Source organism: Trachemys scripta, chromosome 10 (genome assembly GCF_013100865.1).
Source record: "Trachemys scripta elegans isolate TJP31775 chromosome 10, CAS_Tse_1.0, whole genome shotgun sequence".
In the NCBI taxonomy this organism is placed as follows: Eukaryota; Metazoa; Chordata; order Testudines; family Emydidae; genus Trachemys; species Trachemys scripta.
Genome location: NC_048307.1, coordinates 31,139,675 through 31,162,727, shown reverse-complemented (window position 1 = coordinate 31,162,727; position 23,053 = coordinate 31,139,675). Strand labels below are relative to the sequence as shown.

At 42.7% G+C, this 23,053-nt stretch overlaps 1 protein-coding gene across 1 annotated transcript in view; it reads right to left on the bottom strand.

Annotated features, from left to right (window-relative positions):
* The window catches only part of GTF3C1 (general transcription factor IIIC subunit 1), a 78,457-nt gene that overhangs the window by 51,913 nt on the left and 3,491 nt on the right, over window positions 1-23,053 (bottom strand). The window contains 7 exon segments of the mRNA XM_034783911.1: window positions 494-609; window positions 6,570-6,728; window positions 7,827-7,950; window positions 10,424-10,520; window positions 11,827-11,970; window positions 16,089-16,265; window positions 18,761-18,970. Of these exon segments, the coding sequence (XP_034639802.1) occupies window positions 494-609; window positions 6,570-6,728; window positions 7,827-7,950; window positions 10,424-10,520; window positions 11,827-11,970; window positions 16,089-16,265; window positions 18,761-18,970 (1,027 nt within the window).

The following is a 23,053-nucleotide window of genomic DNA, read 5'->3' as shown; positions in this document are numbered from 1 at the left end:
GGAATTTGTGTATTGCACCTTGGCAAGTAGGTTTAGGCCTAGATTTTTAAAGGTATTAGGCATGGCTGCACTCAACGTTGCAACACCTAATTGATTTAGGAGCCTAAATCTCATTTTCAAATCTCATTTTCAACTGTCAATGGAATTTAGGCTCCTAAGTGCCTAATTCCATTTCAGAAATGAGATTTAGGATACCAAATCAGTCATGTGTTGCAATGCTGAGCACAACAACGCCTAAACACCTTAAAATTCTATGCTGTTGATGTTGAATTAATTTTTCAAATACTGCCTTCACCATTCATTATTTTTCATATGCTATCCCTTATCTGTCTCAGTTCTAAACTACAGGCCTCTTTTTTCACCGGCCATCTTCAAATCCCTTTTTATTTTTTCTCTTTTTTGAGAAAAAGTGACCAGTAAGTTATAATTTATTTCCACAATGATGGTAGATGTAACCCTGTCTTTAATCTCATTTTAATCCACAAGACATTACCTTGACAACTTTGTATCTCTCTAGAAGACGACAAAGCATCCGTGCTTCTAGCTTCCCCACATTCATAGCCGATCGAATTTCCGCCTGAGAAATTCCTTTGGTTCCCCTACTTTCAACTGTTTTAGGGAGGGAAAAAAGTTTAAACTTAAGTTTACAGGAATCACCTCATACTGAAACAATCTGGCTGAGATGCAGAGGCCATCAGATCCGGCCTGAACAACTGTTGAACATCATTGTCTTAAAATCTTAAGATTTTCAAACATACATCAGAATGTCTACTTCAACACTTACTACTATAAATCATTTTCACTGGCATACACATATAATACAGTGTTGTACAATAGAATATGCGCATCTAAGACTGTAAAAAAGATTTCTACTACATTATATTTGTGAAATAGTATGTGCTAATTTAGTAAAGAAGACCATAATGCAAGTTCACAAGGGGCAGAGTTAAGTCTGCCAGTGCAAATTTGAGTGGTTAGCTGTGAAAAGAAAAGTTACTATAAGGTAAGTAACTGAACTGTGCTTCTCCAAGATCTTCTGTGCATGTGGATCCCTCTCATGGTGTGGTAGCACCCCTTGCACAGGAGTTCAGAAACTTCAAAAGCAGGGTCCATTAAGGGGTCATGCATGCACCCTTTATGTCCTTGCGCCCCCTCTCCTAAGGACATAAAAGGCAGTGTGACCCTGCTCACTCCCTCAGTTCCTTCTTGCCATCCAGAATCTCAAAAAGTCTCTGAACTGTGGGTCATGGGATCCACATGCAAAGAACATCTTTAAAAGCCACAGTTACTATAAGTAACCATTCCTCCTTCTTTGAGTTCCTGTGCACGTGGCTCTCTCTCATGGTGATTAACAGGCAATTCAGAGATCGAGGTGATGGGACTCAGAGCTCATTTGAACAGAGATTGTAGGTCTGCTCTTCCCATTTGTGCATCTACTCTGCAATCTGATACCAAGGAATAATGCTTGGAAAAAAATATACAATGAAGATCAATTTGCTCCTCTGCAAATTTCAGATATTGGTGTCCTACTGAAGCACACTGTTGAGGCTGTGTGGGGTATGGCAGAATGAGCAGTTACTTTGGCTGGAGTTTGTTAATAAGGTAGGAAATTTTTATACACTTCATTGTCCATTTTGATAATTTTTGAGAGGAGACTGATTTGCCCTTTGAAGCACTGCCATCAGCAATAAAAAGACAGTTCAGGAAAGCACCAAGATGTTTTATATTAAGATAGTATAAAAACATGAGAATGCCCATCCTGAGTCAGACCAATGGTCCATCTAGCTCAGTATCCTGTCTTCCAACCATGGCCAGTGCCAGATGCTTCAAAGGGAATGAAAAGAACAGGGCAATTATTGAGTGATCCACTGCCTGTCATCCAAACCCAACTCCTGGCAGTTAGAGGCTTAGGGACACTCAAGACGATGGAGCTGCATCCCTGAAAATCTTGGTTATTAGCCATTGATAAACTTATCTTTCATGAACTTATCTAATTCCTTTTTGAACCCAGCTATACCTCTGGCCTTCACAACATCCCTTGGCAACAAGTTCCACAGGCTGTCTGTGCATTGTGTGAAGAAGTACTACCTTATAGTTTGTTTTAACCCTGCTGCCCATTAATTTCAGTGGGTGACCCCTTGTTCTTGTGTTATGCGAAAGGGTAAATAACACTTCCTTATTCACTTTCTCCACACCAAACTTTAGATTTAAGTTTGAGAACAGATGTAAGGTTGATTTTACTGAGTCTGAGACCTGCTGAGCTGATCTTCTGCGGATTAACCAATCGTTGAGGAATGGGTACACAAATACCCGGATGATGGAGCTGGGCACATACTACAAACAAGCATTTTGTAAACACCAGGAGCAGTGAAGAAGCTGAACAGGAGAACCCTGAATTGATGATTGTGTAGTACTTGGAAATGAAGAAGTTTCTTGATATTGCAACATGAAAAGGTGTCTTGCAAATTGAGGGTACTGAACCAGTCCATGAGATCTCATGAATGTGTGATAGATGCCAAAGTCACCATGCAGAATTTTGTATTGATTGAGGTGTTAAGGAACCTGAGGTCCAGTATAGGGAATAAAATCATTTTCCCTGGAAGGGTAGGAGGACTGGCTCTACTGCTCCAAACTCCAGTAGTGATAGTATTTCTGGACACATGACTCATGTGAGATTGGTTCCTCAAGAGAGACAGGGAGGGTAGTGGTGGGGGAGGGTATGATATGGAATTGGAGGGTGTACCCTTCCTGGATGACCTGTAAGACTCAACAGTCTGACATCATGACATCCAGGCATATTTGAAAAAGGAAAGGCAGGTACCAAAAAAGGGAAGAGAAGGGTACAGGATCCACAGTCTAATGCAGAATCCTTAACCGAAGCTTAAAAATTGTTGCTATCCTGTTGGTACTCTAGCCACTTCTCTCCTGCTGAATTACCAACATGGTATCTGTTGCTCCTCATTTTTTTTACTAAAGCTGAACTGTTCTTGCTCAAGGAAGGATTCCATCGTTCTCCTAATCCTAGCAATGAAGATGTATTCCTATATCTTCATCCCATGTGATAGCAACTTTATTCCTTGATATAGTTTCCTCATTCCTGGATGCGTCCCTTCTCATGTTCTGGGATTAAGATAGACTTGCACCAATCTCCCACACGAACAGAAATTAAAATTGCTAAATGAGAGTACTGTTAATTGCCTAGGCCAGAATATCTCAGAGGTTTTATCCATATGCACATTTTCCCCCAGTTTGAGAACCCCTGTTGTAAATGTTGCATTCTAGAAGTTAAAGGAATTGTATGACACAAGGAAGATGTTGAAATATATAAACTAGGGTATGTCTTTGAATTTTAAAAGAAATTGCTTAAAAAGGGCAGAAATCCAGTTAATAATGTGGGCTAATACTGAAATACAATCCTTGAAGTTAATCAAACAGAAAAGGCCTCCAATAAGGAAAGAATTGAAGAAATGCATTATACACAGATGCCATCTACTGGATGCCAATGGAAGCAGCAGAGATACAGAGCTGAAGTCTGAATGCTTATTTGGCATGTGTCCAACAGAAATCCAGAGGATGACCCTCTCCAATGGCCCCTGGAATCATGGCATATAAAACTGAGGACCCCACAGCTCATTGAGCGGGGAAAGACTCTTTTCGTCCAGGGTCACAGGAACAAGAGTTGATTGAACCCATGAAAAAGCTGCAGAATCCTAAATGCAATCGATGCCTCGAACAACTGCGTGGAAAGGACTCTTCCCCCCATCCCTGGTTTAAGTGGTGAGATTTCATTTCAAAGATTAGCTTGCTGAGTCTACACCTCAAGTAACTATATCTTAGACCAGTAAGTATTAGTCTTACCGGTTAACCTGCCTTAACTGTTAATCCCGGGCCAGCTGGCCAACACCAGTGGCCCTGCTGCCTGGCCAGAGCAGCGCCACCTGGCTGGAGCAGTGGCCCCAGCCGGTGGGATCGGCCCCTGCCGCGCTGGCCAGCAGAATTGGCCTCAGCTGCTTAATCAGTTAACTGTTTAAATGCCATTTTTAATAGTTTAAAGGATTAACTTTTTAAATGGTATTTCATCCCTAATGCTGTGCTTTATAAGTTCAAGCAAATTGGCCTAACAGAGATATGAACCATAATTTTAAGCAATTCCTTTTGATATTCTAAACCTGTTTAAAACAAATAAAAGGAAGTATTTCTTCACACAACGAACAGTCAACCTATGGAACTCCTTGCCAGAGGATGTTGTGAAGGCCAAGACCATAACAGGGTTCAAAAAACAACTAGATAAGTTCATGGAGGATAGGTCCATCAATGGATATTAGCCAGGATGGGCAGGAATGGTGTCCCTAGCCTCTGTTTGCCAGAAACTGGGAATGAGCGACAGGGGATGGATCACTTGATGATTACCTGTTCTGTTCATTGCCTCTGGGGCACCTGGCACTGGCCATTGTCGGAAGACAGGATATTGGGCTAGATGGACCCTTGGTCTGACCCAGTAAGGCCATTCTTATGTTCTGCTTTGACACCAAACCATTCAAATAGCAGGCAGTTAGAAGTGCCTTACAGACACGTATATTCTTACTCCTCGAAGAAATACTGGAATTGTGATAAGTGTATTAGATACTACACAACTGATGATCACAAGTAAACGTTACAAGAAATTTTGGTGATTTGCATTAAAGTAACTGCTGAGCCTCAACCCTAGTCTAAGATAACTGCTTGTAAGATTATATTGTTGTGCTCAGTACAGGCCTAAAACAGTGGTTTTGTCTACTCTTGATTGATGAACTGTTGATTGTATACTAATGTGGTTCTGGGTGAATTAATACATCACTGATTGGTTAAGAGAAACACAGTGTACTGATCTGAGAAGTACTGCCCAAGATAAAAGTTGGCCTGAAAAGAACCTGTCATTAAATTAGTAAACTAACGCTTCCTGGACTCAATAAAAAGGGGTTATTAATCTATTAGATTCCATCTAACATTGGCTATAACATTCATCAAGCTGAAATCTAGTGTATTAGATTTCAGTTTTAAAATCTGACTGGTACCCTGGCAAATCATAAAACTGATCCCCATTGACGTTTACACAAGGCTGAGTGCAGGGGAACAAAGCCATTTAATAAGTGACAGTGTGGATGAGGTAGTAGGCAAGATGCTAGGGTGGAGCTAGATATGAAGGGAGAGGCCGGGATTAAGAGCAGCAAAGGAGTGGCTGTTCTCACACCCCGCTCTTTACTATAAGGTGTCAGGTTTTTTTTGTTTTTGTTTTTTTTAACTCTGAAAGGGGAAGAGATGGGAAAAGGAAGAGGGCAGCCCTTTTTCTTCCTCATCAACCTCCTTTATTCCCCATCAGCATGCTTCTGTGTGATCCCATCCCCACCCCACTTTTTCACTTTGAAAATATAAACAGTCTACAGCAGGGATCAGCAACCTCAGGCACGCAACTCGCCAGGGTAAGCACCCTGGCCGGCCAGGCCGGTTTGTTTACCTGCCGCGTCCACAGGTTGGGCCGATCACGGCTCCCACTGGCCGCAGTTCACTGCTCCAGGCCAATGGGGGCTGCGGGAAGTGGCGCGGGATGAGAGATGTGCTGGCTGCCGTGTCCCGCCGCCCCCATTGGCCTGGAGCAGCAAACCGCGGCCAGTGGGAGCTGTGATCGGCCGAACCTGCAGACGCGGCAGGTAAACAAACCGGCCCGGCGTGCCAGGGGGCTTACCCTGGCGAGCTGCGTGCCAAAGGTGCTGATCTCTGGTCTACAGAGAAGGGACAGAGGTGATGGCAATTGAGGTAGCTTGCTACTTTCAGCCCCACCAGTTACTCTGGGCACCAGCCACCACTGCTATGATGGATACAGAAGTCCTGCATTTTTTTCCCCCATTACAAATTCAAATCCTGTCTAGGCTTGGCCTGGAGAGCTAGTGTAAGTGACGACAAAGAGGCAAAGCCGCATCTAACCTAGAAAAAGAGGCGATATTTAAAAACATTAGCTAACATGTTTTAAAAAAAATAGTATGGACTTAATTTAACCTCCTTTAAAAAAATGTTATCTGGCTAAGTAACATTTTTAAACAACCTATTTCCTAGTGTAGAAAGGGCCCAAGAGAGCAAAAATTGAGCTGTTAGAGGGAAGAGATTTTTAGCAAGTTTTTAAAACTCTTGGCTCATTTTTCTTAACTATTTTACTCCAATGCCAAACTGACATTTTGAATAAGGAAGCTTTGTTAATCATTAAGCACCCATACTCCTTTTAAGAGTTCACAAACAAGCCTTAGACCTCTCATTTTTATATCCTGGTAGTTCCTAGCAACCAAAACTGGGACAGAGGAGCGCCCAATGTGCTAGACACTGTCACACATAGTAAAAGACAATCCTGCTCTGAACAGATGAGACAAAGGGTGGGAGAAAGTAATTATTTTTCCCATTTTAAAGATATGCACAAGAATCTAATGTACAAAGTAAAGACAATTTCAAAATTAAGCCAGTAAGAAAATATTCAGTTCATTTTCATGCAGGTAACAACATATGAACTGAATACATACACAGAACCTGATTACATTACCTACTTAGCTCATAAGCCTGCGTAAGCATATCCCGCTCATAAACAATATCTACAGGCTGGACAGTTTTTGTGATCATCTCTTCCTCCTCATCATCATGGTAATCATCCACTTTCTTTCGAAATTCCTTCACTAGTTTGAGGCATCGGACCATGACATCAGTCCCTGAGAACACATGATACTACTGGTTAGTAAAATAACTGAACAAAAATCTATGGGTGAAAAGGAGGGATCCACATGAAAAATAAGTTAATTCGTTTCTCTCAGCATTGACAAACAGAATGACATTCCAGTTAAGTAACTTAATGAATTACCACAAGTGGAAGTGGGCACTTGCATATGGGCCTGATGATAATTCTCACAGCCCTGAGGTTTTAAACGATGGATACAGATGGAAAGGTCTCCTGCTCACTTGCAAAGATAACTTAGGGTATCTCTAGGATCAAACAATGAAGTATTTGAGGGGATGAGAAAATGGTCCTATGAAAGGACATAATATGAAATTAGGGAACTTTTAACTATGTGCAGGAAGGTGTGTCAATGGTGATCCTGTGAGATACATCTCTTCAGAAAACCAATTTAGATTGCAGTGTCTCTTCAAAGACACTGTCCCTTTGCTCTGATAATCACCTAACAAATGTCTGGGTCTTCTAAAGAAAGTAATTAACCGTAATAATTTTATCTACCAAAATGTAATACCACCCTTGAAGATTTACAGCCCTTCTATTCTATGAAAACAATAGACTCAGGGAACCTGGTTACAAAACAGCTATCTTTTGAGCTGTTGTAATATGGTTAAAATGTATAATGTGGATGAAACATCACAGTGCTGGAACCAGGACTAAACCAATAGATTTGTTTCAGGTTTTCCATGCAGACTTGGGAAAACGATGTGGCATTAGTCACAGTCATCAGAAGGCTCTCCTGATAACAATATATATGGACAAGAAACTCTTAAAAGTTTACCTTTTGCAGCCGTGAAACAGTGGAAAACTTAGTACTGTGCATCTAGGGCAGGGGTTGGCAACCTAACCATATCATAATCCCACTAATCCCTGGTTTATTATTAATACTCAATATATCCCTGGATTGGATAATGATTTCAGGTGAGTTGCATTGTGTACTAACAAATTTATAACTTTATATATACACCTGAGATGCAAAGGAAGCTTTACCTTTAAACACTCTGCAATTTAAGATTTTGGTTAGTTTATACAATTGATGACATCAGTGCGTACATAATAAAGATGTGGCTGCAATTACCTTTCTTTGTTTTATAGGGTCCACCATCAGGGTGCAAGTCCTGTAACGGGGTAGATAATACTTTGGCCAGGCCAGCATTCATCATATATTGATACAGACGTTTGAATGTTCTTTCACAGAGACCCTACAATAACAGTAACAGTAAAGAGAAATGAAAAAGATGTCACTATTTTAAGGAGCATTCCCTACAAATCAGGAAGTTAACAGCAGCTAAACCCTTGACTTTCATAGAAAAGTAAACAGAAGCACCTCAGGGACAGAAAGACGTTTCTGACTCAGTTACTATATGCCTCTAGCCCCTTGACCAGGACTTGAGATCCCACTTCTTCTTTTTCATTTACCTGGTTTGTAGTACCCGGTTGTCTTTCCCTGTCTAGAAGCTCTCCATTATCTGTCTTGGAAAATAGCTTTCCCACTATCACATCTGTCTCTAATTACCATCCCTTGCCTCCTTTCTTCCACTGTGTTCAGTTTATTCAAACGTCCTAGACCTCAACTAAATCCTTCATTCCATTCAATCCTGCTTCTGCCCTCTCCATTCAGAACTGTCAAGATCAAAAATAATAATATATTACAAATGGAAGAAAGGGAAAGTTGATAGCAATGAATGTAAATCAGAAGCTAGGAATTGTAGAAAATTGATCAGGGAAGCAAAGGGACACACAGAGAACTCTATGGCCAGCAGAGTTAAGGATAAGGAGGAGGTTTTTTTAAGCACATCAGGAACAAAAAGAATCCTAACAATGGCTCTGGTCCATTACTAAATGGAAATGGTAGAATTAATAATAATGCCAAAACAGAAGTAGTGTTCAATAAATATTTATGTTTTATATTCGGGAAAAGAACAGATGATGCAGTCATATCATCTGATAACACTCTTTCCATTCCGCTGGTATCTTAGAAGGATGTTAAACAGAAGCTACTAAAGATAGACATTTTAAAATCAGCAGGTCAAGATAACTTGCATCTAAGAGTTTTAAAAGATCTGGCCAAGAAGCAGGCTGGGCCATTAATGCTGATTTTCAAGAAGTCTTAGAACAGGGAAGTTCCAGAAGACTGAAAGAAAGCTAATGTTGTGCCAGTATTCTAAAAGGGCAGATGGGATGACCTGGGTAATTTTAGGCCTGTCAGTCTGACATTGATCCTGGGCAAGATAATGGAGCAGCTGATACAGGACTCGATTAACAGAGAATTAAAGGAGGGTAATATAATTAACGCACATTTTATGACATTACAGGTTTGGTTGATAAAAGTAAAAGTGTTGATGTAATAGACCTTTTTAAGGCAATGTTGGGGCACTTCTCACAGCCCCTCACGTACCAGCTCCTGACTTCCTTGTGACCCAAATGGAGTTGAAGCAGCCAAAGGAAGACGAGAAACTAGTAACTAATGGGATATGAGGAGTTCAGCTACCAGCTGGAGGCAACATAGAAGAGAGCAGAGGAACCCCAGAGTTCATACAAAACACTGTAGCCAGTATGAAAGAGAAAGTGATCTACATTCCCCTTGCTCCCAGAAGCAGAGAAGAGGGGATCACAGAGCCCCTTCCGCTCCCACTGCTCTCCTCCCTTCAGGAGTGGGGAAAAAGGTAGCCCCAAACCTATCTTCAGAGCAGGCACCTTAGGAGGCTGCTCGCTGCAGCTATGCAGCTCCAGAGGCTCCCAATGGGGTGGGAGAAGCAGAGGCCTACCTTCCAATCCTAGTCTGCCTCTCTGGGCTCCCGTCCCAGTCCCATCACACCCCTCCCCCACCAGTTCTCAATCTGCCAGTCTTTTCCTGTTCCTCCTCCCCCCCACAACTTTTACTCCCAGTTTCTCTCCCCATCTGCCACCTTCCAAGTCCCAGTCTCCCACAGGTTCCATGTCCCAGTTTATTCCCTCTGGTCTGGCTCTAGTCCCTTCTGCATCCAATTCAGAAAGCTTACGCCTTCATGATGCCTGGGCCCAGAAAAAGGAGCACCAAGAACACAGGCTCTTACTTCCAGTGCCTGGCTCCACCCCAGCCCAACCTGCATCAGCCAAGAGTGGCAATGGCAGACAAAGCCCTGCTTAGCCCCTTCAGCCTGGACAGGCGTATGCTCACTGCGGATGGAGTCTTTGGAGAACGTAGCTGTGAAGCTCCAACAAGTCTCTACTGAGTTCATGTGGACTGAGATTTTTCAGAGGCTTAAAACCTGGCCAAATTTTAGTACTTTTCCACCATAAGAGTAAAAAGCACCTCCCTGACACAAAGGCCACCCGCTTCTAAATGTCAAGTCCTTGCTCCAGAACATGGGGGCACTAGAGATTCTCAGAGAAATGTTGTTTATTTAATATGATAAACAACATTTTCCTTATACCTCATTCTGGGCAATGGCTGAGCCATTTTGTCTGAAACTTTCTAAAGTTTGTTTTGAATTAGACACCTCACACTGAAAATTTCAGCCTGAGAAGTTAAAGTCTGGCACTTAGAAACAATGGAAAACAGGTCTGTTTAATGGGAAGTATTATAAGGTTGTCTGATACTTCTCATTATACAGACCAGTTCTGCTTGTAATGCTGAATTTTTGGATTTCATTAACAGCAAACTGAGAACTTGAAAGCAAATGATAATCTCACCAGTTCTTCCCTCAGATTCCCCAATGTTTCCATTTTGTTTGGTCGAGTGCTCAGCATACCTGAGAGCTTCTCCATAAGGATATCATATTTACTCCTCCTAAAAACAAAAGAAAGTTATTCAACACATGAACTTCATGAGCACTGAATTTTTACATCCAGAAATATCACAGAAAACGCTAGTTACCATCACGGAGGCAGACTGAGAAATAAAAAGCAAAGATTTTAGCAACATTTGAGGGGAAAATCCAAGTTGTTTATGTTAAGGTCTTACAAAAAATAGATGCAATTCAATTTTTGACTCAAAACCCAACATTTCATTTGAGTGCCCTTGGTTTAAGATGTGCACTAATTTTGAAAAGTTGGGATCCCTACTGGTTAATTCCCCTCAGAAACAGGGGCGCTGAATAAGTTTCTAAACCTTTTCCAATAGGCTGTTGGACTTCTTCAAAACTTCTCTAAAAGTTGATAAACCCAATATAGATTTCAGCAGAGCTTTTGAGCTACATTAGTACTTCACAGTACCCTGATGACTTCCCAAAATTATCTCTACCCATCATATTCCCCATATCTTGATTTATGCTATCAATCCCTGGTTTGCCTCCTGGAAGCATGAAAACATGAAAAGCTTTCTGAAGTCCATGTAGGTTCAATGGTTCCTACTAACAGGCCTTAGTTACAGGACTACCTACTCTTTGTCAAACAATATTCAAAGATTGGATGCTTATCAGATATAAAACTATATTTGATATAAACAGTGTTTGTTATGGGAAACTAAGAAGTCATACTTCACAATTTTTTTTACCCACTTCATATTTAAAAGCCCACACTCTGTTACATTTGTCATATACAGAGTTGAATTTTTAAAAATTTATGGAGGAGTTCATTTCATTTACACACAGAGTGCTGGTTAGGGGAATGCCCTTCACCCATGTGAGCCAAACAGCAGATGCAAATATCCAATACCAGGAAGACAGCCAGATACACAAGCTGTTCTGAAGCCAGGCCTGCTGTTTCACTACGACCAAGTCAAAGCCAGTGCAGGATCTAACTATGCAACAGAGGAAAAGAGAGTCAGAAGTAAAAATTCACTAGAAAGCGCTGTAGAAGCTATCCAATAATAACACAGCTATTAAAACAATGTACAAGAAAAATCAGATCTCTGTAGGACAAGACCTGGCAGCAGGATACCTACCATGCAAACCATGGCTGGAGGAGGAGCACACATCCTTTATACAACCTCCGTCCCTGAATGCTTAACCACTGTGAGGAGGAGCTAATTCAGTAACCAACAGGCACTGCTTCCAGAAAGTTTTGATGGTCCTATGGCACCAGGGGCATGTCCTAATGGTAAGAAACTACACATGCCACCCTGAAGAACCACCTAACTTCTGTTTGGTACATACCTGTCAACATGAAAGCGGTTCAAAAGCAGAAGAATGGAGTGCTGCTGGGCTCCACTTGGTAGTCTTATGACATGGGACTGCATTGAAATGAGACCATTTCTGTCTAATACTCTTCTGTGATAATGCATTTTACCAGCATCCACCCTAGAGAAGACAAGACATCCACAGAACCTCCCATGATGGCTTGTAAATAAATATAATAAACAAATTATATTCATATAGCACCCATCATCCCAACGCCCTTTACAAATTTAAATTACTATACAAATTGCCTGTACAACCTTAATTCAGCCCGCTTGTGCATATACATTATGATAGTCTTATTACATCTTCACATACCACTTTCTCCATGGGGCCTCATTCAGTGTACAGGAAATGAATCAGGGTAGTATACTGAATGAGGCTGTTGTCTATAAGATTCAGCCTCATTTGCTGCTGAAGTTAGGTGTATAATAAATGAGAAAAAATACTATTAGAAAAGAAAGGATGGTCTTATGGTTAAGGCAGCTGAATGTCACACTGAGAGATTGGATTTTATCTCCGCTTCTGCCACATGATGCTGGGCAAGTCACTTAAATCAAACTTTTCACAGGTGGCACTAACTGCATTTTTCATTTTCTAGGTGCTTAACTTGAAACAAACTGGGGTCTGATTTGCAAAAGTGCTGAGAAGTCATAGCTACAGTTGAACTCAATGGGAGCTGTGCTCTGAGTGTATGAAATACTACAAATATATTGATTGACAGAGCCAGACGAGTACCCAGAAGTCACCTCCTACAGGACAGGCCCAACAGGGAAAGTGACGGGGTGCCACTGGCTGTTGCCTTGGGCCCCCAGCTGGAGCCTCTCCAGCACATCATCGGGGAACTGCAGCCTGTCCTGAGGGATGATCCCTCACTCTCACAGATCTTGGGAGACAGACCTCGCTTACGTACAACCCCGCAACCTGAGGCGGGTGCTCACCAGCAGCCACGCATCGCTGAACAAAGGCACTGACCCAGGAACCTATCCTTGCGGCAGAGCCCAGTGCCAACTCTTCCCACGTGTCTATTCAAGTAACATCATCATGGGAACTAATCGCGTCGGCCATGCCATCGGGGGCTCATTGACCTGCACATTTACCGATGTGACATATGCCATCATGTGCCAGCGATGCCCCTTTGCCATGTGCATTGGCCAGGCTGGACAGTTTCTGCGCAAAAGAATTAATGGACACAAATCTGACATCAGGAATCATAACATTCAAGGACCAGTGGGAGAGCACTTTAGCCTGTCTGGTCATTCAGTGACAGACCTGCGGGTGACAATTTTGCAACAGAAAAGCTTTGAAAGCAGACTCCAACGAGAAACTGCTGAGCTTGAATGGATATGCAAATTAGATACAATCAATTTAGGCTTAAATAGAGACTGGGAATGGCTGAGTCATTACAAACATTGAATCTATCTCCCCATGTAAGTATTCTCACACTTCTTATCAAACTGTCTGTACTGGGCTACCTTGATTATCACTTCAAAAGTTTTTTTTCCTCTTACTTAATTGGCCTCTCAGAGTTGGTAAGACAACCTCCCACCTTTTTATGCTCTCTGTATGTGTGTGTGTATATATATATATATATATATATCCTCAATATATGTTCCATTCTATGCACCTGAAGAAGTGGGCTGTAGCCCATGAAAGCTTATGCTCAAATAAATGTGTTAGTCTCTAAGGGTACGTCTTCACTACCCACCGTATCGGTGGGTAGCAATCGATTTATCCGGGATCGATATATCGCGTCTTAACGAGACGCGATATATTGATCCCTGAATGCGCTCACCGTCGACTCCGGAACTCCACCAGAGCGAGCGGCGGTAGCGCAGTTGATGGGGGAGCCGCAGCCGTAGATCCCAAGCCATGTGGACCCCAGGTAATTCGATCTTAGATACTTTGACTTCAGCTACGCTATTCACGTAGCTGAAGTTGCATATCTTAGATCGATTCCCCCCCCCCGCCCCCCCCAGCGTAGACCAGCCCTAAGGTGCCACAAGTACTCCTGTTCTTTTTCCGGATACAGACTAACACGGCTGCTACTCTGAAACCTACAAAAATATTAAGTACTCCAAAAAATCAGTCCCCAAATGTCTCAAGTTGGGCACCCAAAATAGACAATTATGACCTTCATCTCTCTGTGCCTGAGTTCCCTATTTGTAAAATGAAGGTAATCCCACCACCGTGTCTCACAGGGGTGTTGTAAAGATAAGTTCATTAATGTTTGTGAAACACTCATATTATGATGGACGCTCCACAGAAACACCCATGAGGAAATTAATAGTTCTGTATTCAATGCAGGGTTAGGATGGTCTGAGTATTGCAGGAATGCGGAATTGGTCAGCCCTACGCTCGGCTGATGCAGCAACTCCTGGTGTTGGATGCTATCACGTGGTCGAGGGACATCTACCTAGAACATATCACCCGACATTGGAAATACCAAGAGTGATGAACTGAAGTGCCAATTAGAAGCAAAGTGGGGAAAGTATCGGAAAACTTCCCTGATGGACTGTATTTTCTAAGGAACAACCTATCCTAATTTCTCAAATACTGAGGGACATTTCTGCCTAACTTAGGTTTGCATTTTAAATAAATATTAAATTTCTAGTCCTTATGATTACAAACAAAATCTTGTGAACACGAACAGAATCTTTTACACCTTTCTAGGTCTGCAGACAGTTTCATTGTCTGAGCTTCAGAAGTAGGGCCCTACCAAATTCACGGTTCATTTTGGTCAACTTCATGGTCATAGGATTTTTTAAATTGTAAATTTCATGATTACAGCTATTTAAATCTGAAATTTCATGGTATTGTAATTGTAGGGGTCCTGAGGCAAAAAGGAGTTGGGGGAGGGAGGGAGCACAAGGTTATTGTGTGGGGGGATTGTGGTACTGCTACCCTTACTTCTGCGCTGCTGCTGGTGACGGCGCTGCCTTCAAAGCTGGGCAGCTGGAGAGTGGCAGCTACTGGCCGGGAGCCCAGCTCTGAAGGCAAAGCTGCTGCCAGCAGCAGCACAGAAGTAAGGATGGCGTGGTATGGTATTGCCACCCTTACTTCTGCACTGCTGCCTGCAGAGCTGGGCCCTCAGTCAGCAGCCGTCACTCTCTGGCCGCCGAGCTCTGAAAGCAGCACAGAAGTAAGGGTGACATGGTATGGTACTGCTACCCTTACTTCTGTGCTGCTGCTAGCGGAGTGCTGCCTTCAGAGTGCATCTGGCCAACAGCCACCGGTCTTTAGCCGCCCAACTCTGAAGGCAGCGCAGAAGTAAGAGTGGCAATACCGTGACCCCCCTGCAACTCCCTTTTGGGTCAGGACACCCAGTTTGAGAAATGCTGATCTCCTCGGTGAAATATGAATAGTATAGGTTAAAAGTACACAAAAGACCAGATCTCACCTGAGGAGACCAGAGTTCATGGTCCGTGACGTGTTTTTCATGGCCGTGAATTTGGTAGGGCCTAGTCATAATCAGCAGGAACAGTGTGAATTAACATGGATAGCAGCAGTAAAACTATAGAAAGTCTGCACATGACAAGAGCCATGCCAATTTCATGCTGCTGCTTGGTAAAACTAACAAAAACAGCAGAAGCAGGCAATTAAACTATTAATAAGGGTAAGAGGAAGGGATAAGAGACTAAAAAAATTGGAGTCTTGAAAAGAGGGGTAGAGTAGCAAAAAATGGGCTAGGTGGAACTTCAAGTTTTCCTATCTAGTAGTTGGAAACTAGTATAAAGGAAGCAGGTCCAACCCAGGATTCAGGTACAGCAGAAATCCCTGCACGATCCCCTTCATATCATCTGGGGGTAGGTGAAAGGGAAAGAAGCAGCAACTGGGCATATTAAATTGCACATCTGGGCTTTGCAGCACTTCATCTTCATGTTTTGTATCTAGCTATAGCTATTAGGATCAGTCCTCCACATGAAAGTAATCCCTATATACAAGCAGGTTAGGATAGGAAATTAAAATACAATCTCCAACTGAAACTGCAGGAGGAATTTAAAGAAAGCATAAAGTAGTTAACCAAATGGGAATTTGGAAAAGACACAAGGTTAATAACTGTTTTGGTGAGGAAGTACCATGAAATTTAGTTACTACAAGCAGTAAGCTGGCATCTCCAGAAGCACAGGACCTGCAGAAACAAAGTGCCCACAGTACTGTGATGAGACATTCCTGATGAATGAAACCTTGTCTGCAAGGCTTTGATTTAATTTATAAACAGCAACAAACTCTATACTTACTTGAAAGCCCCACTGTGAAGGTCTCTCTGAAGTTCCCCTTGCCATCTAGCACGACCTAATCGCTCCAAAATGCAGTAGGAGAAGTCTGGGAGTTTTAAGTCTGGATCCCCCTCCCAGCCAATTAAAGCCCTGTAGCGCAGAATCTGTGAAGCAACGATAACGAGTTTCTCCCCCCACCTACAAAGCAAACAGCAAGAGATGAGAGGTTAGTTTCCCAGAGCGCCTAAATTTAACCATTTCCCCAACTGCTTTCTTTTCTGAGCGAAAATGATTACTGAAGGGATTACTTTGAAGTTGAACAAGGCTCAGCTGAAGATCTAGAACTTTCTCTCCCTCTTCATGATGGCATATAACACCCATTAACATTACAAATGATTAGCTGTAACTCCAGAAAAATACTTCACTAAGCACCAAGTTTGAAATTTAGGAAGTTGTCGATTGAACTGCCTGCCTGGCTCCTATCCAAACCTTTCCCACCTTCCTGATACAGAACTGAGATATGGTCTTGTTCTCAACCACTATCTCCATATAGGCTGAGGACAATTGCAACAATTCCACGATAGGCTTGATATTAGGTAACCGACATCAGCAATAAGAAGAGGCTTGTTACTCATACTAGCTCTTTAAAGTAATAGAACTGCTTTCACGACACTGTTTTAAATGCTGAATTGAGGGATGGAAAGGATCAAATTATTTTTCAGGAAGCTAGTAAGCTGCTTAGGTCTGGTCTACACTTAAAAGTTAGGTCGACATCGCTACAGCACTCAGGGGTTCTGAAAAATTCACACTGTAGATGTAACTAGGTTGATGGAAGAATTCTATCTTCGGGCATGGTAGGAAGTGTCTACAGCATTGCACTAGAGCAGCATAGCTGCACTGCTGTAGCACAGACATGGGCTTAGTAAGCAGCATTAAAAGAAGTAACCTTGCAGCAGGAACTGGTGATGGAGCTTTAGTCATAACAGGAGCAGTGCACATTCAAAATGATCAGCTGCTAGGTGCATATTATACAGCCTACATGCTCTCCAAGTGCTGATAATGCAGCACATCAATAGAGAAATGTAAGAAGTTCCAGAGTAACTTGTTTAGTCATGTTTTTAACATTGAATAGTGGTAGCATTACTAAATACATGTTTGTTTTACTCCAAACAACTGTCAAAGGAAAGCCTAGACTTCTCCACTGTATTACCAGGGATATGTAGTACCTTGGCAGCACTGAGATCTGAGAGCTAATTTAAAAGAGAAAAACTTCAAAAGCCTGGTTTGAAAATCTATATATCTGGTTCCAGGCTAAATTTCTCAATTGTTAAAATGGAGAGAAGCCAAGCTGACGGTAGGCCAGACAAAGGGTTTGGGAGGCTCAGTGCAGACAGAATAGTCAGATGTTTAACCAGCAAGCTTCAAATGATTTCTCTTGTTTGTGTACAAGATTTTCCCAAGGATTTATAGTTTGGCCAAATCGGGCCAGAGTTCCATGAGGACAGAAAAAGATGCCTCTCGGTCCTCCTGCCAAATTTCAGATTCTTGTTCCAAACCACAGGTGTGCTAGAATGCTTTTAACATTTTTTTCTGACCATTTTTGAAATACTTATTTTCCCCAAACTTCCTCAGAAACTTTTACTTGAAATTTCTAAAAAAAAGGTGACCTGAGATGGACACCAAACAACCCAAAGTGGGTGAGATCATATATTTATTGGATCAATTTCTGTTGGTGAGAGAGACAAGCTTTTATTGAGCCAACAGAAGTTGGCTCAATAAAAGATATTACCTCACCCACCTTGTCTCTCTAATATCCTGGGATTGACACAGGTACAACTACTACACCAAATAGCCCATACGGTTGGTAAATTTCAGCATAAACAGTTAAAGTTTGGCAACAGTATAAACAACTGAAAGTGGAATTATAATGGCAAATGTTAGGTTAATAGATTCATAATTAGAACCTCTATAATGGTAGAAAACATGACAACTTGTATAAGTGCTATCTGGATAGGGAAGGTACAAATGTCTACAATTATTTGAGGACTGCAGACACCAAAGAGGAAGAGCAATTATTTAGGGTGAAACAGGGCAAGAAATAGGCAGCAGAGTTTACAATAATTGGAATGCAAGACCAATGGATGCATTTGGATCTGATTAAGAAAGCGTAGTCACTCATATATGCCTTTGATGAATGTAGTGAAGGAGAGATAGCTTGAAACCCCATGCCTCTGAAAATCTCAGTGTACATTTTTGGAGGATGCACAAGCATTGTCTCTACAGCTGCAACATAAAATCAATGTTATATTGAAAACAATGGTTTCTTTACAGAGACTTTCCTCCATTGATTTATATGTATCTAATGCAGCAAAATAATGGCAAATTAAATCATGGAGCCAGCAGGGCTGTAAATATTGTTTAAAAACTTAACTGTTTAAATGATTAAAATTATATCATTTAACTGGTTAACCAATTAAAGGGAGAGGTCCCAGCCTGCGCGGCCCGGGGTGGCTCCGGCCGGCGCGGCCCAGGGTTGGGGGTTAATGGTAAAACTAATGCTTACCAGTTAACCATTTAATATTTTACATCCCTAGGAGCCAGGCTCAGCTCTCCTTAAAAGAAGCTGTTTCCAAATAGCAAAGCATTGTAATTTAAAATGAAACACCAACAAATATTGAAATCTTCTTACTCACTTTTCATAGGCTTCTGTGTAGGCATAACAAGGCTGCAAATCCTCTGTCCTAATTTGATCAGTATAATTTAATCTCTCCTTAAAATATTGGCATGAACCCTGAATGCCATCCTTATTATCCAAAATCATATGGACAGGATAAATATCATCTAGAGGGACAGGATCTCTTTTTGTTTCCAGTATTCCTGTTTCAAGATCTATTTCTTCATACCTGAAATAAAAATGCAAAGGGAGCCAGTATTTAAAATTGTAACATTCACGAGACAAAAACAACTTAAAAGTTGAATTTAAGGTTGCTGCTACATTTCAACGGATCTCCAACAAACGTCTTGGAAGAAACCTAGAACTAAAAATCTTTCAAATCTCAAAAGTTAGAAAGCCAGGAAATGCAGAATTAGTGTTGCACTTCTCAAACAAGGAATCCAAATACACCTCTACCTCGATATAACGCTGTCCTCAGGAGCCAAAAAATCTTACCGCGTTATAGGTGAAACCGCGTTATATCGAACTTGCTTTGATCAACCGGAGTGCGCACCCCACACCTCCAGAGCGCTGCTTTACCGCGTTATATCCGAATTCGTGTTATATCGGGTCGCGTTATATCAGGGTAGAGGTGTATGTCAACATTCAGAGCATAATGCAAAGGCTTTTTCTGAGGAGATGGGAGCAAACAAACAGAATTTTTAGCATAACTGTGTCAGGAGGGTAATAATATGCACACTGGCATTGCTGAATTTTAATGTCCTTTTATTGATTTGCACACGTACCACGAGTTTTAGACAGGAACACTTAACTAATGCAGCACTTGACTCTTTTTCAATACTTTTCAAAAAAAGTTGCAATGCTTTTTATTTTCTGATTATTTTGCAGTAAGACAATCATGTACAGAAGCTAAGTTTTTTATATTAATTTTGATTTATTTACAAAACCATTAAAATAGTGCAATTCACAAATTATTTCTAGTTTTATAGTTTTTGACAAATACAGGAGAGAGTTGTGAGAGTTGAGGGCCATATTAGTATACAAAACTTATATTTAGTAACAATTAAGGTTGCAAGTCTATACCCCACCCATGCTTTCTTTTCCATCTTTCCCACAACACTGTAAATAACCCACTCCAGTGCTCCATAAAGCTTTCATTTCTCTCTCCACCAGATACCCAAAAGTAATACATACCACAGCTTTATCAAACTTTAATTCAAATGCAAAACCTTAAGCTACCTCATCTGCTTTTATAAAACTGTATCAAAAGATCAGTAAATCTGACTATCACATATTCCATGCATTCTGGACATTATTCTGCCTTAACACTACAAGGTTACTGTTAAGATTGTTAATCATGCCATCCCTCCACACACAGATCAGCAGCCCTTCTGACCTTCATATCCCTAGCTTAGGTTATTTGAATTACATGAGTAATTATTAGCTCCTTTCCAGACCGGGCACTGGAGAACGACTTGAGACAATTTCCCACTGGTTTACACAACTGTGTAGTAGACAGCAGCAGAATCCTGTATTCCAGGGGTTCTCAAACTGGGGATTGGGACCCCTCAGGGGGTCGAGAGGTTATTACATGGGGGGTCGCGAGCTGTCAGCCTCCACCCCAAACCCAGCTTTGCCTCCAGCATTTATAATGGTGTTAAAATGGGTCGCACTCAGAGGCTTGCTATGTGAAAGGGGTCACCGTACAAAAGTTTGAGAACTCTGCTGTATTCTATGCATGCTTGGGAGAGGAGTCATGCTGCAAAGCAGAATGGTACAGTGGATAAGACTGGGGTTTGTCATGTTAAATACGTGGGTTTTGGGCCTGCAGTGATCTTGCACAAGCTCGCTCCTTAAATTTTTTTAAAAAAAATTTTAAATAGGCAGGAATGTTCAGCAGCTCTTCTTTAACTATCTCCTATGTTTGGATTCATAGCCTTAGTCAATAAAAGCAAACTGCATGGGAATTAACAGCATTTAGAAAAGGTGAGATTCTGGGAGCTGGCAGACAGGTATGTAGTGTCTTTCTTTCCCAAAAGTTAATGATAGCGTTCACACCACAACATTTATTTTTTGTTGTTGAGTTAAAAATTAATAACTTCAGTTTAGTACACTTATTTGATGTTATGGCAAAAAAGTTACAGTAACACACACTTTACAAACACTACTGACATATAACTGCTATTCTAGGTACAGTAGAACCTCAGGGTTCTACTGTACGTCGGGAACCGAGGTTGTCTGTAACTCTGGGCTCGACCACACTAACCCCCCAGTTCGAACTAAGATACGCAACTTCAGCTACGTGAATAACGTAGCTGAAGTCAAAGTACCTTAGTTCGAACTACAAGGTACTTACCGAGGGTCCACATGCGGCAGGCAGTCTCCCCCGTCGACTCCGCGTACTCCTCTCACGGAGCAGGAGTACTGGCGTCGACGGTGAGCACTTCCGGGATCGATTTATTGCGTCTAGACAAGATGCGATAAATCGATCCCAGAAGATCGATTGCTTACCACCGAAAGCGGAGGTAAGTACAGATGTACCCTCTGAAATGTTCCGTAATTCTGAAGGGACTTCAGCCACATGGGGGATTGGGGCTGCAGCCGTGGAGGGGTGTGTGTGTGGGGGGGGGGAGATGGGAGGTGGGGTGGTCAGGACTCTGGGGGAGGGTCGTGGTTTCTGAGCGTTGGGGCACCAGGGCCCCGGGCAGGGGGCTCAGGGCTTTTGCCCCGCGGGAACATGGGGCTCAGCACTTTAGCCTGTGGGGAGTGCTGGGGCTCAGGGCCTTAGCCCTGCAACTCTGCTCCCAGCTTCAGCCCCGCTGGGGGGTGCTGGGGTTTGGGGCTCCCCCCGGCACCTCTCCCAGCTTCAGCTGGGGGGCAAGGGCACTGGGACTCGGGACTTTAGCTACTAGGGGAGCCTTGGGCCTGAAACCAGCGCTTCCCTCATAGCTAAAGCCCCAAGTCCCGATGCCCCCTGCGGGGCTGAAGCTGGGAATAGAGCTGCGGGGCTGAAGTCCCAAGCCCCAGCGCTCCCCCCTGGTCTAAAGCCCTAAGCCCCACTGCTCCCATGGGGCAGAAGCCCCAAGGCACCTCCCTCATCCTGCCCAGAACCCTGCCCCCATGGCTGCAGCCCCAACCCCCTGTGACTGAAGCCCTGAGTACAGTATTTGCTCTCTCTCTCTCTCTTTTTTTTTGGTCTATGCTGCTGTCTGATTGAGGACTTCCGGTTCCACAAGGTGTTCGTTTGACCAGTAAGTCCATAACTCTAGTGTTCGTATCTTTGAGGTTCTACTGTATCAGCACATGAGTAGCAAGAATGTGGTCAAAGGATAGGTCCAAGAGTGTTTTAGATTTCTTACAAAACGAGAACAAAGAAAAGGAAGACACTTCCCAGCAAAACATCTATTTTTCAAGAAATAATTATAAGTGGCAATCAGACTCTTCCTGCAACAGGTTAACATGCAAGACTTGCCTGTGAAAACAAGCGAATGCCTTACACAATTTCAGAAGGAATGCATCCCACCTCCACACAAAGGTCAAGAAAACTTTCTGCAGACTGAGCATTCATAGGGGATGGATCCTCTTTACCAAAGACACCCTTAGACATAATTAGGCATCTCTCTTCACTCCCCAACAAAAGGTGACAAGACTTCCTTTACTGCAAAGCCCTTTTCACTCTGAAAATGTGAAAAAAACTTCTTGTCAAGAGGATGGACACAGAGCAGGGAGAGCAGAGAGGAAGGGGAAGCAGGAGGTGAAGTTCCTGCTGTATTTCAATGACTCTCCAGCACATACCTTACAAGCCTACACAACCAATACCTAGAAGGGGAGGCAGCCAGGAAACACAAAGCAAGTACTGCCCTTTTCCAGCCAAGCCAACACTTGGTGACAGTCACAGCTCAACGCAAGGCCAGCTCTTCCTTCAGGCAGGCTTTCCTGATGACCTAGGGCAAGGCCATGTTCGCAGAAGAGCATCACATTGCCAGGTAGGACACGCCTCCTACTGGTCTACGCTGCTGCCTTAGGATTGAGGATGGGCCACTTGTGCATGCCCTGTGCGCCTCACCCACTACACATCCTACCCTGCTAGCCCCACAGCCACCCATTTCACCCCCTACCCTGCCAGTTCCACCCCACATCCAACCCATGTTCCCTCTAATTTTTTACATTCATGTGCGGAATGAATTTTGTTATGTGCACCAATATGGAGGTGATGTGTGGCGGGGGTGGGGCCGAGGGGTTTGGAGTGTGGGAGGGGGCTCAGAGCTGGGACAGAGGATTAGGGTGCGGGGGGGGGGGGGGTGAGGGCTCT